Source organism: Amphiura filiformis, chromosome 10 (assembly GCF_039555335.1).
Source record: "Amphiura filiformis chromosome 10, Afil_fr2py, whole genome shotgun sequence".
In the NCBI taxonomy this organism is placed as follows: domain Eukaryota; kingdom Metazoa; phylum Echinodermata; class Ophiuroidea; order Amphilepidida; family Amphiuridae; genus Amphiura; species Amphiura filiformis.
In genome coordinates, this window is record NC_092637.1 from 30,676,127 (window position 1) to 30,694,888 (window position 18,762).

At 36.3% G+C, this 18,762-nt stretch overlaps 1 protein-coding gene across 1 annotated transcript in view; it reads right to left on the minus strand.

Annotated features, from left to right (window-relative positions):
* The window catches only part of LOC140161794 (prominin-1-A-like), a 153,353-nt gene that overhangs the window by 41,717 nt on the left and 92,874 nt on the right, over positions 1–18,762 (minus strand). Inside the window, exons 5-9 of the mRNA XM_072185091.1 lie at positions 13,512–13,635; positions 12,051–12,117; positions 9,927–10,022; positions 2,119–2,300; positions 646–717 (exon numbers count right to left, since the gene is read on the minus strand). Of these exons, the coding sequence (XP_072041192.1) occupies positions 646–717; positions 2,119–2,300; positions 9,927–10,022; positions 12,051–12,117; positions 13,512–13,635 (541 nt within the window). The remainder of the gene's footprint in view (positions 1–645; positions 718–2,118; positions 2,301–9,926; positions 10,023–12,050; positions 12,118–13,511; positions 13,636–18,762) is intronic.

Below are 18,762 nucleotides of genomic sequence, written 5' to 3' on the forward strand. Positions count from 1 at the left end.
TCACAAAGGAAAAAATAATTACAAACAAGAATAATGCAGTGGTTCATATATCTTTTAATTTTCCAGGTAACTGGAGGATTCTAAACCCAATACTAAATGAAGATGATGTGATGGTGTCACAAGCTACACTGCTGCTCATAAAGACTCTGAAAAGATAACTTGTAATTAGTTTTAAAAAAGCCATATTGTAACATTTGCTGAGGATGCCCTCAATGTTTTCAAAATTCTGAATTTTACATGATTGTGATGTAATTTAATAAACTAACATACCCTGAAAAAAATCAAGGCTTTAGGTGCAGTAGTTGTGACAAGATCCGAGATTTTGAATAAAACAATGCAATACATATGTCATGTAATTATTATGATCAAAATATTAGTCAAATGCATATGCGATGCCCATAACACTGTACTACACAGCGTGGAGAGGTCACACCACATCAGAAGGACCGATCGACAGAGTGACATGTATCGGCAACATATACACCGGTATAAAATAGCGATTCTCTTTTGTTTTATTTATTAACGACCCCATTCTAAAAAATCCACCCCTCCAAAGAGTTTATTAGGAACAATACAGTACATTATTTATTCACCTGGTACAAGAAATTACTATTCTCCCTTGTATTTCCTTGGTCTTATACCTACCTTAGCATATTCATCAAACACATTCCTTTCAACATTCCTTGATGCAGCCAAGTTAAGAGATAGATCTTGCAACTATAAAATACAAACAAAAATGCTAAATTGCAACAATATATATTTTTTTTAAAGCGCAGTGATATAGTGCGCTACGCACAGGTACAATGCCTAGACGTTGATCCACAAGCCTCAGCACACTTTACAGGTTGTCGCTGACCACTACAGCCCCACATCATTCCATAAACCATTAAACAACAATTCAGGGACTTTGCTGCTTCAAGAGCGCACACCCTAGACATTCACAAATAACCTTCGCAACCAGGATCAGCTCCCCAAGTTTCGTACGGGTTACAACGAGACAAATTAGCAGTAAGTTCCTTGTCCAGGGGAATTTCAAGCTCAATTTTTCCACGAGTGCGTAATAGGCACCGCCAGGGTTCGAACCTGCATCCTCTCGCACCATAGTCGAACGCCTTATCGATTGAGCTAACTTGACTGCCAATATATTCCATTTCCATTTTATATCTTACGCTAAACGTATCAAATTATGAGAAATATTTTGAAGAAAATTTACTTACTTACTTCCATATAATATGTATAAAACAATTTATAGTTGTACTTAAATTGTGCAAATGAACCACAATTTTATGGTGTGAAATTTTGAACACTTGCAAATGACATCATAATTCAAAATGAGTTCAAAAATATCTTTAAAAAAATTTAAAAAACAAGCAAAAACGAAGTGTCCAGCGTATTGAGAGATGACATTATTTTGTTATGCCTCAACAGTTTTGGTTATAGTGTAGCATAGTGCCAAAAAAATTGTTTGTTTGTCCATAGAGGCTTATGAAACAGTTGGGTCGGTAGGTCGGATTTTTTTTAAATAATTTTTTTACAGATATTGCACTTGAAACTGACAATTTGGAGACTGGTAAATAAGTAAAAACACACAGCACTTTAACTCTTGAGATGGTTCTGCATGTTATACTGTTCATTTTCTTTACATTTTCTTTCTTTAAATTTATACCACTGTTTTAGTAGCACATTCAATGCAAATTAAAAAAAAAAAGAAAAAAAAAGACAGTCGGGACCAGGGAACACGGTCGGTCGGACGTGGACAAACAAACAATTTTTTTTTTGCCTAGTGCAGATGTATGGTGTCCCACAATTGACAATACTACCTCTAAAACGCATTCAAGTGAAATAGAATAAAGATGAGAAATAATTCAATTATTATAGGTGCCACAGAATTGACAGCTAGTGTTGGATTTCATCACCAAATTTCTATGTTTTATCAAGTCACAGTGAGTAAATAGGTAGTCCTAGATAACTTGATTTTAGGTTATCAATTTTTGGTGACAAAAACAAAACTCATGTTCTACAAGCCTGACCGACCCATTTTGAGTTCGAGGATTTTATCTTTCTTTCTGTATCTTTTTAATGACACTTTCATATCTCTACCTGGAAATGTCAACTTACCATAGCGAAATCAGTGACATCCAAACCATCATTGCTTGGTACACAACCAGCACATGTGACATTAATGGCATCGAGTTGTGTGGTAATATCTGTTAAATTGGTTTCTAATGCTGCCTCTGTTGTCTCAAGTTCATTTCTGGAGTTGTTGATATGATCCAATTTCATTGTGGTTTCTTTTAAATCTGAAATAAAAGAACAACAGAAATCATCTTTACTATGTAATTTGAAGGCATTCTAAAGCAAAAAATATTGACACATACAGTGCCAGAAGTGGGTAAGTGCAGTAGCTGCCACGTATAGATGAGTACAACATAATATGGTGTATAAATTGCCAAATGTTCACAGGGCAGCTATTGCACTTGACTCACTTCTGGCACTGAGAAGTCGATATACACCTGTTTCCTATAATTTATCCCTCAGAATCTCACATTTTGAAAAAAAAAACATTCAAGAACTAGAATTTTGCGGTTCTTGGGTTGCAGTTCTCGAAGCAAAGCGTCGGCCACAATGCCTCCAAACTTAACAAACATCATGTTAACTAGGGCTTAATTCTGGAAGATATGTTTTTAACAAATTCCAATTTAATTAAAAAAGTAAGAAATAAATTTATGCAAATGGCTCATTTATGCAAATGAGCCACGCATACAACAACCTGGTGGAATTTGAAGACCACCAATTGCCAGCTCTCCACCAAGTCACATTACTATGCCTTAGCAGTTCCAATAAATTGCACTCGATCCCAGCCTCGGACAACCAGGAAACATAATACCTTCATCCCTCATCAATTCATGAAAATTTTCTGGACGAGAACCACAAAATTAATTTTATGTGGCCTAAGATTTTACACACAAACCTTCAGTTTGAAATGATATCCTTTCCAAATTTTTTATTTTATCTTTTTTGCATTAAGTGGTATAATTTTGAGTAATTTTTTTAAAATCCTATATCACACATCCACAAACCAAAATCAGCAGGCTACAACATCGACATAAATATAATTTTCTTCATCCACTGCTCATGTTAAAACCATAATGCCGTTGCTCATGTTAAAACCATAACATAAGCCATTGCTCATGTTATAACCATAAAGCTTGAAGTGCTTAAATTACAAAAAAAAATAAGTTTTATAATAAATCTGGAAATCTCTGGTTTTATTCACAGTGTTCACAGATTGATTGATGGCCAATACGTCTCGTGCATGATTGAATCATTGACATACAAACTGGGTGTATATCGCTATTCGTTATACATCTTATTTATACGTCCCAGCTATGAGAAGCTCTGCTTAAATTAATAACAACGATCGGTTAACTAATACACCCATTGACGGAAATGATACGCGCTGGAATAAAACAGCACTTTTCTTTGTTTTACCTCATTTGTTGGCTCCAAATTAAAAGGGGAAGTACATGTAATGTGATCAGTGAATACTAACATTTTGTGGAAAACAAATAAGAATCTATTCTTAATGGATATCGCACATTATTGCTTTCATATGTTAATTCTTCTTTCACTTGGCAAAGATATACCTTGTGCATACTGGGTCCTAAATCACATGATACTCAAATAGCATTACATTGTTTTAGTTTCTTTGTATTCTGTAGGGTCAAAATAATACAATGGAATTGTATTGATGTGAAAATCGGGGTGAAAATAGAAGTGAAACTAAAATAACAGCGTACAATGTAAATAATAGGCATATATTGTTTGCATAAGTAATTTATTTGGTCTCAATATTGACTGATTGGAATAATGGCAAAGTAATGGGACGTCTACAAAAACTTTTGAAAGTTTGTTTCACTTTTATGATGAAAATAAAAAATGTGTCAATAAATAAAATTTTCTGCTAGACATACTCTATATTGGTACAGCCTGATAGTTAAATATGACGACATATTTCAAAGAAATGGCTGCACAGAATGAAATTAAGCTATTCTCTGAACTTCTCATGACTTGTGTCAATTTCCTTTTCAATGATACGATCAATGACAGTTCATCTCAACTTACAGCCCAAAATGTATTGCCCTTATATAGAGCTCCAAAGTCAGGGTTGGTCGGTTTACTTTTTTTTGCCACATATGATATCAAGAAATGCTAGTTCACCACAAATTACCATGATATTAGAACAATGAGTTCGGGTTTCTTAGGCTTGTTTTTTAATATAACAGAGTTGTGCAGTACGACGGCAAAACATTTTCACAAAATTTTTGTGTATTTTATACCAAAATTTAAATATGAAAAAAAAATGTTACCCAATTTTTCCAGATTTTTGGGTCTGTCGAAAAGGGCAATACAAATCTTTTTATTTTTAGGCCGCATCATAAAAATCTTCATGAATCAACTAATTTTGAATTTTCTGTTCCATGTAACAACTAAGTTTCTGTCTCTGAGTCTGACATAAACGCAAATTTACTCAACAATGTACAGGGTATTATTATTAGGCATATCACCTCAAAAATAATCGCAGCAGAAACACGTTATTTAATGTTCCTACATTATTTAGCTTTATTAAAGCATCAAAAATCAAAAAACAGAATTGAAATCGGTCAATGCATTGTGATGTAGCGTCAATTTAAAGATGCTCGTAGATGGAATGAAATCCTGCCACAAATGGCTGTAATGACAAAATTGGCACATTTCGAGATTTTGAAGGTATATTTAGACGCTTGCTTGAAAAATTAGCATTAATTTAAATATCACATGTTAAATTCCTATCTGTCCTGACTTCGTTACAGAAAACAAAATTTAAAAATCTATCATTGAATAATCATAATAAATTAACCAAATATACTATTTTAGCAATTTCGGCCAATCTGCAGACAAATTAAATCTCAAAAATGACTAAGTTCAGCTAATTAATATGCAAAATTGATGCCAATAGAAAACCGTACATGGTATAAAGGTGCGGGTTTTTTTGCACACATATGTATACAACGTTCTTTCAATTGATAACAAAAAATACACAGAAAGTAATTAATTATGCAAATTAGGTAATTACAGCTAATTAAGTATTTATGCTATTATTATGCAAATTAGGCATGAGTAATTTTAGGTTTTTTTCAATATTTAATGAACGTCTGTTCATTCATCATAATTTTTTAAAGTATGATCCTGTTATGAGGTTGAATAAATGAACTGCAGTTAATTATTTAAAAACAATACAAAAAAAATAAAAGTTTGACATTTTGACGGTGTCTAGAATATAATTTTCATTTTTACTGTAAACATGGTATGTGTCACCATTACTCAAAGCCAAGTCCGAAAAGTAAAAATTAAAATTCAGTTGCAATGAGACTTTAAATTAACATTTTGTCATCTGGATTAACATGGGAGGACAATCGGAAAAGTGAACAGCAATTTTACTGTACCGCGTATACAAAAATAGTATGGCCTTGGACACACACAATGGCTTAGAGCTATTGCGGTTTGGAAAATTACTCCCTAAAAAAACATTGATTAATGTTTTGCTTCAACTGGTTTTAGGGAAGTGTTTCATTTGTTGTCGACGGAATTAATTTACATGCTAAGAAAGGTTAGTATTTCAGCTAAATGGTGGTAGTTCCTTTACTGCAATAGGCCTATATTTACTGATTTATGAGCGATTTTCAAAAATCCATAAAAACAGGCAGTAGCTCTTAAACAAAACAATTTTAATTTTGGAGGAACCGATGTTAGCCTCGGAAAGGCTTCACACATCATATATTAAAAATTTAAACAATTTGGATAAATGAAGCATATGAAGAAATTCATTTATCGACATGGATGTTTTCTAAAATTGGCCAAATTTGAAGCGCGCCCTTTTCAATTCACTGTTATGCTTGCATGCACAGTGTAGCAGAATTATTGTGCAGCCACTGTGACATACCTATTATTATGTCATTTATTATTGTATCCTCAACAGTCCCTGTCAATGCGTATGGTTATACTTTTAGAGTCTGTTAGGAGTTCGGACTAGTATAGGGTTATTTTTGGATTTCGGGTTAAAATGGTTCATACACAAAATGTGGAAATACTAATTAAACAATAAAGCAATTAAGACCATATTGGGTTATTATAGATGAAATATGTACACACCTGGAAGACATGGTCTTAATCTCCCACACAAGGAGTGTAGATTTCAAATGGAATCACCCATTCAGGTTAACCCCTGTAAAATTCAAGCTCTGTGTGGAAGATTAAGGCCATTTCATCCGGGCTGTTGTATGGATTTCAAATGGAAAAGACCAATTTATCACAGCATATTAATAGCAAACATGTACACCATACGGGTCCAAATGGCCACTGATGAGCCTTAAAAAATCTCAAACACACACAGATCCAGCATGGGCATTCACCCATTGCACGGTTACGCCATATGCGAGGAGAGCCTGGATCTGGCAGCATGCATGAATGGGAATTGAACCAGTTATATAACATTGCGTAAAGTTACGTAATACTTCCTTTCGTGTCTATTGCCAGTTCGAGGCTCTCCTCGCATATGGCGGAACTGTGCAATAGGCGAATACACTCACTGAGCCACCCCTACGTGCGAGAGCGAAGACCTAGCTGTGATACACATGTGTGTAATGTGTGTCTGTCCCAGCATTCAAAGCGAGGACAAGAGTGAGTTTCACACCTTCAAAGTGTGGACATTTTTTTTATCTATCTCTAAATAGCCCTGCACATACAAAGAGAGGAAATCACCCATCCCCTATACCTCCTACAGAAAGAGTGTCATCCAGTGCACCTATTCACAAAGCCAGGACTGAGATTTTGTCCTCGCTATGCCAAAATGTCCTCACTTTGAATGTGGGAAACTATATCTTGTCCTCGCTCTGAATGACTTGGCGAACGCTATTAAGCTGATACACACAATTTATACATATATCCATTCTGGGTATTCTGTGAACTTTCTGTGACCTGTTTGCACTTTCGTAGAAGGAATATTAACACACTTACAAATTTGCCGAGAAATGAAATTTTCTGCTTGAAGCATTTAATGTCTACATGGCTGATATACTTGATGATATGATTTAAATTGATACCACATGTTTATCCTTTTTTCTTATCAGTGTTTAGGTAATTTGATGTACAAATTCATGCAATGAAGCAAGGGAAAAAAAAAGATGGGTCCAAGATTTGCTGACTGATATAAATTGACAATAGGAAACACAAAAGTGCACTCCATCAAAATCAAAACTGGTTTAAAGGAGTATTTTGTGATTTTAACATCCTCTTTTTATGTCTTTTTTTCAGTAGAACATAATACAAATAATATGAGAATATTATTTTTGAGAGGAAAATAGTATTTTGGACTACTTTTTTTTATAAAACAAAAGAATTTGAAAACTGTTTTGCCAATACAATGTATCTCAAAAACAATATAGCGACATCCGACTCATTTCCCTTGATCGTGTCACATATTAGCGACATCCGACTCATTCCCTTGATCATGTCACATATGGGCTTCTCTGACCTCTTTCTGACAGTTAAAACACTTTTTAGCTGCAATCTACATCAAACAAGTGAAGCAGGATTTTTATATTTAAATCAGATTTTCTGCTTGATGTACTCAGTCTATAGTTTCATAATTGTGACGATATTTGAAATTGATGTCATGTGTTTTTTGCCAAAATCGTTAGTGTATAACAAACATAAGATATTTTCTGACATTTTTGTGACCTTTTAAGGGGTGGGGTATGAACGTTTGGACAGTATTTATTGTGGGACATTAGAGCACATCAGACATATCGAATTGCATTCTGAATACGTAGAATGTCTTTCAGATATCAAATAATTTTCATTTTTTGAAATTCACGATATAATACAAACTTTATGACAAATTATTAAAATTTGATATTTTTCACATTTTTGATACAACAGTCCTCGAAGTAAATTTTATAAATCTAATGATATATTCTTAAAGTGTATGTAGATGGGAGTAAAAGCCAACGATCAATTGAAAATTTTGACCTTTGATATGGATTTTTTCCCAAAAAGACCTAATTTTTTTGGTGTTTTGGAAAAAAAATCCATATCTTCAATACGAAAGGTCAAAATTTTCAATTGATCGTTGGCTTTTCATCCCACCTACATACACTTTAAGTGCATATTATCAGATTTCTAAAGTTTACTTCAGGTACCGTTAAATATCAAAAATATCAATTTTTAATCATTTGCCATAAAATGTGTATTACATTGCGAATTTCAAAGGAGATTCTTCATATTCAGAATGCAATTCGATATGTCTGATGTGCTCTAATGTCCCATAATAAATACTGTCCAAAGGTTCATACCCCACCCCTTAAGTATTTTGTTGCAATAATATTTAAAATATAGAAACAAAAAACATTTGCAGTCAGTTTCCACAGTCAAAGAAATTGAAACCTTTGTTTCCTGATTTGTGAAATCCTTTACAACAGTCTAGCAATTTAATTATCAAATAGTTCATAAACAATTTGAATTAATTCTCACTTGTTTCAATAAGAACTGTTAACTTCCCTCTACATGTAGGTGGCAACACCCTGGTCCAGGATAATTTTATTTTTTTCCATTCTTTAGGCAAATTGTATTTTTGGTGATGCAATTTAATACTAGCATGAAGGACTGAACAGCTTGCCATTATTCTTATCATTTAGAGGGCTAAGAGCCAGAAAGCCTTAACTCACAAAGGATACCTTTGTAAGTAAAGGCTTTCTCGATCAGTCCTTGATTTGTTTTTATTAATTCATGAGCTTTATAGGTTAAAGGTGCAAAGTTGATGAAGAAATCTCTGCAAACACCTGTGTGACCATTTTATCAGTAAATACCATCCTAGATTCAGCCTTCTACACAGTAATAAGTTCTGATAGGGTGTCCCCAGCAAGAACTCTGACCATTTCCTGAATCTTAACTCTCTCCACATGGGTGTCGACTGCAGACGACAAGTTTCAAATGTTTTTAAAAAATACAAAAATTTCAGAATTGTAAAATTTCATGACCATAGTTGGAATAAGAATGGAAAAAGCATTCAAATGAGTACAAACAAGCCTAGTATTGGTTCAGTGGTTATTAGGATAGCTCTTGAAATTTTGAGAAAATATCTTAAAACTTGAACTTTTATTCATGTTGAAGTCTGTGGCTAGCACGCAGAGCATTAAATCACTTGCAGTGGCGTAACTAGGGTTGGTAGCGCCCGGGGCAAGAAACAAAATTGGCGCCCTACCCCCCCCCACCCAAGAATATCTTAGACGCGGGCAGTGGCGTAGCTAGGGGCTAAGGATACATAATGCCCCCATTCTTGAAACAATTGCGCGCAAAGCGTGAGAAAATTTGGACAAATAAGGTCTATACACTAATTAATTTTGGTTACTAGAAGTTGAATATCGGTCTTACAATGTTCTTTCAATTGATTTTGTGCTGAAATGTGTGTGAAGCGCGCGGAAATTTTGACTTTCATCGCTTGGAGGCGCAGAATTGATGCTGAATTGGTCAATTTGCGCCCCCTAGGGTGGCGCCAGGGCATGTTGCCCCTCCCCCCACTGTGATTAACTTCTCCCCATAACCAAACTTTTCCCCATGTCCAAAATGACCAGGCTGGCAAAATGCATTTGTCTATTCACGAATCGCACGGTCATCTCAAAACAAGGTTCTACCCGCAAAGTGTGTGCTGTGTGTGCGTACACCTGTCAAGCACATGCTTTAATTAACGTGTACGCGTTGCAAAAGCCTTCTGGCATGTTACTAGAAAAGCGCGAGAAACAAAAATGCACATTTTGCACTAGCGTTTGCAGGGGGAACCTCGTTTTGGCAGAAAGATGGCGGATCCGTGCAAACGGCGAATTACCTACCTAGAATGAGTTTATCAAAGGCATCAAATGTCTCTTGCACGTCTGCATCATCTCTGAGGTATTCTTGGAATGGAGTTCCTATCAATACACCAATGTCTGTAAAAGAGATAGATTGTGTAAAAAAGTTAACATTAAGGTGTATAGTGGAACAACTCGGCATTCCGCTTCATTGTTCCGCTTACAATAATGTTATCTACAGGTCTCAAAATAGCACTTCATTCTCTAGAGCCTGTAATTCATTGGTAGAGCACCAGCGCAGTCACCTTCAGAGCCTTATTTCACCCTTACACAGATGAGCACTCATTATAATGCCTCTTTGAAGGTGTCTTGGGAAGTATTTCTTGAACTGCATATCTCCTTCTCTTGGGTAGGCATCAATTGATTCTCTGAGGTCTCTGGACTTAGGACCAGACTCTGGTGGGTTAAACCGGTATTAAGTGCGCACAACCGTCACGCTTCCCTCAGAGATAGATTTAATTAAACCATCATCAGAGATTGGGCACTCCACCCTACTTTCAGGCTAGGAACAGCTGGTATGAGTATCGTAAACCAGTGTGCTAAGTCAATGCCCCTATATTACCCAGCAGACCCTTGAGCTAGAGTCAGCTGAGCAGAGCTTGCACTGCTGGAACTGGGATGTGCAATGTCATTAAGTTTGTTTGCGGTGTGACAACATGTTCACTAAACATGATTTTGCTTCACATGGTAAATCACCAGCGCTAATTTCACTCTTCTTAAGGGGGTACCCCTGCCAAATTTTGTGCCTATTTTTGCATTTTTCTCAAAAATTATAGCGCATTGGTGACAAGTAAGATATGTATATTATAGGGGCAAGGACTACAACTCCTGCACTGGAAATTTTATTTCAGCACAGACAACAGTTGTGGAGTTACAGTCAAAAATGAGGGAAACCAGTATTTGATCAATAAATCAATAACTACTTGCCTTGAGTTGCTGAATTTTCAGCACAGTAGTTGTAGTCTTTGCCCCTATAATATACATATCTTACTTGTCACCAATGCATTATAATTTTTGAGAAAAATGCAAAAATATGCACAAAATTGGCCAGGGGTGTAGTACCCCCTTAAGATGAGCACTCCGGGTGTAGTTCTCTCTTGGAAGATGACAAAATTGATAAAAAAGAACAGCATATCCTGCTTTCCATCTGAACTCTTCTCATTTGATATGATCAAGGTAAATTATTTTAATGTCAAAAATATTTAATATCAATTATTTTGGCATCAGTTACCAGCGAGGCTAACGCTGCGCCTTAGGCGCACAATTGGGCTATGTGGCGATGACTTGCCGCTACTCAAAAAAGCATGCCGCTACTTGCCTAAAATTGGGCTACTTTTGTCAGTGTCAGGCCGCGGCAGTAATTTGATGTATTCTCCTTTCAATTTAGCCGATTTATAAAGGTTTTGAGTCACTGAAGCTCGAAATATCAATTACAATGGATTTTGTGACCATTTATTGATCGGTCCTTAACTTCCCATTAAGTACCGGTTTGAAGTCAAGTGCTTTTCCGCCCAATTGGGTGATTTGCGTTCTAAATTAGGGTAAATCCGCCCAAATATCCGGTATTGGGTGCTTTTTTAGGAAGTTAAAAAATTGGGCTACTTGAGACTCATTTTCCGTGGCTTGGGGAGCCAATGTGCCGTGCCTTGGAGCTGAAAGGCAACACTGTCAGTTACTACACATGCAGACCTTTAACTGTAAATTTTAGAGTAATGCCATGTTGGATTTTGTAGTGGCATATTCAAATCAAGAGCCTTTACGAGGTTGCGTCACCAGCGTATACAGGTAAATTGCTGTTCTATGCTTGTTTATACAGGGGTGTGAGTGACCACTGATAAAAAAATCTGAAAAAGTCTGAAATTTGGAAAGCTCCTATACTTTTGTACAGAGGAAGTACAGAAAAAGAGATAAAAATCAAGATCAAAAAATCTGAATTCAGATTTTAATCTGAACTCTCACACCCCTGTTTATACTTCCCATGGGATTTGGTTAGCATACGTAATTTGAATCTGCCATTTTTTTCTATGCGAAACCCAGCGAAAAATTAATATTAGCAACATTAAAGACTCATTCTCATTGAATGCGTCGGTTTTCTACTATACCTACCATTTAAGTCTTCAGTAATTTGTAAATCAACATCATTGTACTGATCCACGAGTATATTGGTGAGTTGCTGTGGAAGAAAAACGAAGATCACAGTTGCGTTATTATTAAAACATACATTGGATTATAAAGATCAAATGTTGGTATTATAATGGGAGACTGAATTAAAAAGACTAGTTTGCATATCATCGTTGGGCAGGAATAACCTCCTATGTGCTTGTGGCCCCTCAACATGTTTAAAACAAAACTGCCAACAGGTTACATAGGAGGTTTTGCTTTAAACATGTTCAGGGGACAGTGACACATACATGTAGGAGGTTTTTCCTGCCCAGTAACAATATCTGACACCACTGTCAATCAAACACCTCACGATTGTTGATTGGTTAGTGGTGCGTAAATGGAAGATTAATTCATTAATTGGTGCCTTAATCGCAGAAAAGGAATCGCACAAAATGGCGAAAAAGCAAAAAAGTAACTTTTCTAGGCATTTTTGATATGGTACCTTCACAAAATACAGTTTCCTATTACTAAAGCCTAACTTCTGAGATGGTTTGTATGTTTGAAGGTACAAAATTAACAATAGGGCACACTATTTTACTGCCATATTCAGAAATTTCAATCACCATGACAACTCGTAAACAGATCGTTTCCAAGTTTGATTGACAGGTAGAGTCAGTCGCAAACTAGCATTTTTTTATCTCTGGCTCCTTTGATTGTCGACAAATGCTTTGTCACTGTGAGATGTATGCACTTGTGCACTCATGTTTTTTCTGATCAATTAAAATCCGGAAACATTTGCTACACATTTTAACCATTAAAGTGCTTATGTAACTGTGGTTACTGAATCATGCTGCGGTATACTTCTTCACTACAATTCCACATTTGTTGTTAAACTGGTCTATGCTCGTTATTTTGTTCCTACATTCTGCACTTGATAATAATCCCAGGGGGCCATTTGCATATATCAAGTTCAAGTTGTATATCTCCGCGTACAAAAAAATAAGTAAAAAGGGTCTTTTTTCACAGCCGGACGTGATGCGCGAGTATCTTATTTAGGGTATACACAGATTTTACTCAGCACCAAGATGCTGACACAAATCAGCTAGTATGAAGGTAAAATTTTGAGTAAATTGTACTAAAAACAACTCAATATGTGTGCTTTTTCATTGGTTTTTCTTCAGGCCTCTTGACTGATCGCTACCTGTGTCTCCATTGTGAATCAAAACAGTAAAATACTTGCTCAGGGTAGGAAAACAACCAAGTATTGATTTGGGTCCAGTATACACCAATGAAAAATACTTACTTTGGGAATTTTTTGAAAGACATTGTACATAGGTGATATACATTTGATATACAACTTGAAATACAAGTGCCTACCCCCCCCCCCTTGATAATAAGTTCTGAATTCTGTTCCCCCCCCCTTTTTTTTTTATTCCAGGTTGTCCACAATTAGTCAATACTTACATTATCAGAGCCTTCAAGAAAAGTAGAAGCATCTGACAAAATTTCATCACTGGCAACTTCGAAACTTTTATCTACAGCGTGCCCCATGAAATCATTGTCGACATTGGTGTACGCCATACCGGCACTGAAAAGGTGAAGAGAAAAGAGAAAGAAAAAAAATATGTAAAAAGACGTTTGTTTCAACATCATTTGTATAATTAACAGGTTTTTTTCCACAACATAAAAAATAAAAAAATACTACAAGACCAAATAACATGACATATCCCCTCTGATACTAATTTGAAGAGAGAATCCAATGGGCACGTTGGTGAGTGGAGTTTCTATAGACAACTAGACTTTCTAAGGTACTCACTATGGACCACAATGGCCTCATCCTAATGGCATAGTTCAATAACCTCAATTAAACAATCATAGTATAAAATTTCACCTGAAGTTGCAGAGTATGAGTTTTTGTACCCAAATCTTCAAAGGTCATTCAATGAATGTACAAATGTATTGGGGTTAAAGAACTGTGCCCCTGATAGATGAGAATGTTGTGGATCCTAGTGACTGGTACTATATCTAGGCTTGCTGATGGGTTTCTGGTCACCTGGACTACCCATAGGCCCTAGAAACAACAGGATCTGTGAGCTTTAATAGTACGAAAAATTTGAGACACATCTAAAAGAACACCAGAAATAAATGGAGAGAGTGTCAAAGACCAAATCTAATTACACCCGAAAACCCAAAAACAATCAAAACCATGCCATCAATTTGGAAAATGCCAAAACGCTATCCAAGTAGTGTGATGCTAATGCCAGACATATCAAAGACTCCATATGGATCAGATGACAAGGACCTAACGTCATGAACAGAGATGAGGGGGCACACTACCTAATTCCCCCCTCCTGACTGAAAACACACCTTCAGTTGGAAAATGTACGGAAGTAAGGATCATCCATCATCATTCTTCCTCAATGCAACAATAATACCATCACTTCAATCAATCAATGTCTAATTTAATTCACCCATTGCTCAGGTACATCTGCCCTCTTCATAACACCCAGTCTTGAGGAAGAACTAAAGCCAACCCCTTCCTATAGTCATTTCAGGCTATTCCAGTTGAAATCCATACACCCCCTATGGAGGACAGGACCTTAATTTCCAACACAGTGAGTATGAATTTCAAGTGGGATTATCTGAATGGGTGACTACATTTTGAAATCTATACTCCCTGTGTGGGAGATTAAAGTCATGTCTTTTGCAGAGGGTGTATGGATTTCAACTGGAATAGCCCATATTTAAAGCCCATTCATCATATCACTATGGACCACAATAGCCTCATTCCAATGGCATAGTTTAATAACCTCAATTAAACAATCATAGTGCAAAATTTGACCTCAAGTTGCAGAGTGTGAGTTTTTGTACCCATATTTTCAAAGGTCATTCAATGAATGTACAAATGTATTGGGGGTAGATAACTGTGCCCTGATAGATGAGCATGTTGCGGACCCTAGTGATCCAAATAAATTCAAAGTGGTGGTGTCCCAGAGGCATTGGCTTGATCTGATTTCAATCACACAGAATAAATATTAGATTAATTGGTTCATTTAACACACATGAAATGAACCATGACAATACCTTGTGCTTTGCTGCAGCCATGTGTGTGCCCCGGATGTATACTGTTAGACTTACTTCCTAAGAGAATTTTGATGGCACACATTTTGTTATATTATGAAAATAAAATTATTCTTTGTGTTCATCAAACAAAAACATAGCCTAAATCATAAAAAAATAAAAAATAAAATGCTTTTTAATATATAATATATTTTCCTCACCAATTGATGTACCATGTCTGTGTATACTTTTCAGCATGGAATAAATTAAATGAACAACAGCAGCAACAGCAACAGCAACAACAACAACAACAACAACAACAACAATTGACAATAACAATAATTGACAATAAGCAGAGGATAATGGTACTTGAAAGACAGTCTTCCTCTTGAGAGGAAAATTGTGTTTTTGGCCACTTCTCTTTATTTATTCTCTACATTAATTTTCTTTTTTGGCCTATTCCTATGATTCAGACTTGCCACTGAATTCTAAGCTTAAACAATTACTACCTTTTGCTATTGCTATTGGCAAAGGCAATAATTGAATATTTTTGAAAAATTGAAAAAAAAACCCCACCCAAACCCCATAATTTAAACAGTCCAGACCACACGACCCCCTTCTTAAGCCTTTTTTTTAAACACTGAATGACGCCCCTATTTTTTCAACAATCCTACACAGACGTACCATACATAAGGCACAGGTACATCACTTTCAGCCCCCCTTTCCCTTTACAAAGTCATACATGTAGCATTTCAAATTTCTAAATATTTTATTGGTTTTTGGTCTACATCTGATCTCAATTTCACAGCAACATCTCGTCACATATTTTGAAAGACAAAGTTCTACCTACCAAAAGCCATATTGTAACATTTGCTGAAGAAGATGCCCTCAAAATTTTTCAAAATTCTGATTGTAATGTACTTTAAGTAAACTAACATACCCTGTAAAAATCTTAGGTGCTGCAGTCTGAACAAGACGGTTTATTATCATGATTACTATGATGATCATAACACGTACGCGATGTTTATAACACAGTACGTACATGGCATGCAGGATGGTCATACACACATCAAAGGTCCGTACCATAGTATGACCGATGGAGTGACACACATTGATTGGTGGCGTCAGCGCTAGTAAGAAATTCCAATTTTCTCAGTTGTTCGGCTCAAAATTAAAAGGGGTCATATCTAACAATAAAAGCTAACATTTTATGGAAAAGAAATACTAGCTATTTCTATGGAAAACATTATGGCTTTAACCTAGAACAAAATGCTACCCCTGAGCAGGATAGGAAAGTATAATTTCATACATTAGCGCCGTTAGATAGAACTAAACAGGCTAAACCAGTGGTGGCACCAGGACTTTTTTTTCGGGGTGAATTACATGGGGGGGCAAAATTGACCAATTTTACCCAAATTTGCTGCAAAAAGTGAAAATTTACGTAATAAATATATAATAAAATATTTTGGGGAAATGCCCCCTTGCCCCCGTAGCGTCACCACTGAGGCTAACTACACAAGCTGCCTGTGGAGTACATAAAAATTCCCTTTAAAAGGGAAAGCCAGCCTCAATGTAGAAGAGGCCTTGTAATTAGTTTTGGTCAATGTGAAAGGCATTTTTAGGATCACGCTTACATGAGTACAAAAAGGTTAACCTGCCTTATTTAACCTTTATAGCAGTTAATGTTAACAGCCCTAGATGCATTTGATATGGGGGGTAAATGGCCCATGCAATTAAAGGAAGTTTGTAACTGGTGCTTTGGGTGTGAAATTAGGATGTATGGAAAGGTTCTGCACGGGGGTAACGGGGTAAATTAGGCGCAACATTCTGTCTATGCTTGATTTATGTTACCACAGAGAGATATTTGTCACACTATGGCCTCATCCCAATGGCATAGTTCAATAACCTCAATTAAACAATCATAGTGCAAAATTTGACCTCAATTTGCAGACTATGAGTTTTTGTACTCAAATTTCAAAGGTCATTCAATTAATGTATAGATGTATTGGAGTTAAAGAACTGTGCCCCTGATAGATGAGCATGTTGTGGATCCTAGTGCCATGGGTGCTAGCTTAATTCTGATAAATGGATTGATGAATAGAATTGAGTATGTGACATGATGGCTTTTGTTTATGCCTACAGCAACAAAATTCAAATTAGGCAAACAAATGCCTGTCTTTCCCACATCCAATCACCACAACAAAAAAAGAGAGAGAAAATTGATGGAAGACATATTGAAGTCGGCTTGGTACAATAATTTCAATGCATGAAAATGTGATATATTTTTGTTTTGGGGTCTCAAAACACTCTCAAGCACTTTTTGTAAAAAATACAAGCTATATTATAAAGCTACCCATAGCTTTAGACCATACATACATACATACATACATATTGAACATTTATAAAGCGCTGCTACATTAAGAGCGTAGCGCTACACACAATATTGAAGGTGGCAAAAGGCCAAAATATAAACACAAGCAAAATATATACAGAGCAACAGAACAATTAGGAAGATTTATACAAATGTGTCTTTAAAGCCTTCTTAAAAACAGCAAGTGATGCAGATTCACGGATATTGATCGGTAGAGCGATTCCACATTCTGGGAGCATTATAGTAGAAGGCCCCGCGCCAGCAGACTTCAGCAATTTAGATGTATTGTGCTCTGTCAGTCGTGTGGTGTCAGATGCTGAGCGCAGTCCAGCTCTACCAGGTTGATTGAGAGTGATACAAGAGGAGATGTAATTGGGAGCCATATGATTCAGGCATTTGTAAACAAATAAAAGTACTTTAAACACAATTCTTTTTTCCACAGGCAACCAATGCAGTTCTTCCAAACATGGAGTTGCATGATCTTGTTTACGGACTTGACATATCATCTTCGCAGCCCAGTTCTGGATGCGTTGAATACGCTGAATGTCAGTTTTGTTTGACCCTAGGAGCAGTCCATTGCCATAGTCTATTTTAGACAAGATGAGGGCACGGATGACAAGATGGCAAGTATCACGATCAAGCATACATACCATGCGTACCTGAATCTGAGACCCTGGTCAGTCGTGCATGTTTTTACCAAGTAAAGATGGTCGGACCATAATAATGGGTAGCGTGTGACAGCAAGTGAGCATGGTCAGACCATGGGGACTACCTCCATGGTCAGACTATAGTCGCACCATCATTCCCCAATGATGCTAATTAGCAAAGTCAGTGCCCAAGTTACTATGGTCGGGCTATAGTTAGTACAAATAATCAACTGTGTGACCCGCACAATGCGTCATCCGATCAAGCATTTCAGTGTGAAAACAGCTCTTAGTACCATTATCCGAGTACAGTACACTGCCATGTGACCGCGTACATTGTTTAGTCAACTATAGTCGGACCATGGTAAAGAAAACGATGATCGGATGACGCAATTATGTACGTCTGACCAGGGTCTTACGTACACTCTTTTTGTAATCTTTAAAAATGTTCTAAATTATGAAATTCCCAAGATGATAAGTTAATGTACTTGTTTGCAACGACCCCTGTAATGACTGATGCGGCTGTATTTGGCTTATCATTCACCATACACCGTTGATTCACTGAGTAAACTAATAAATATCCCTTATCACAGGACATATGAAACTGATAATATTTTATCACACACAATGAATGGTCAGT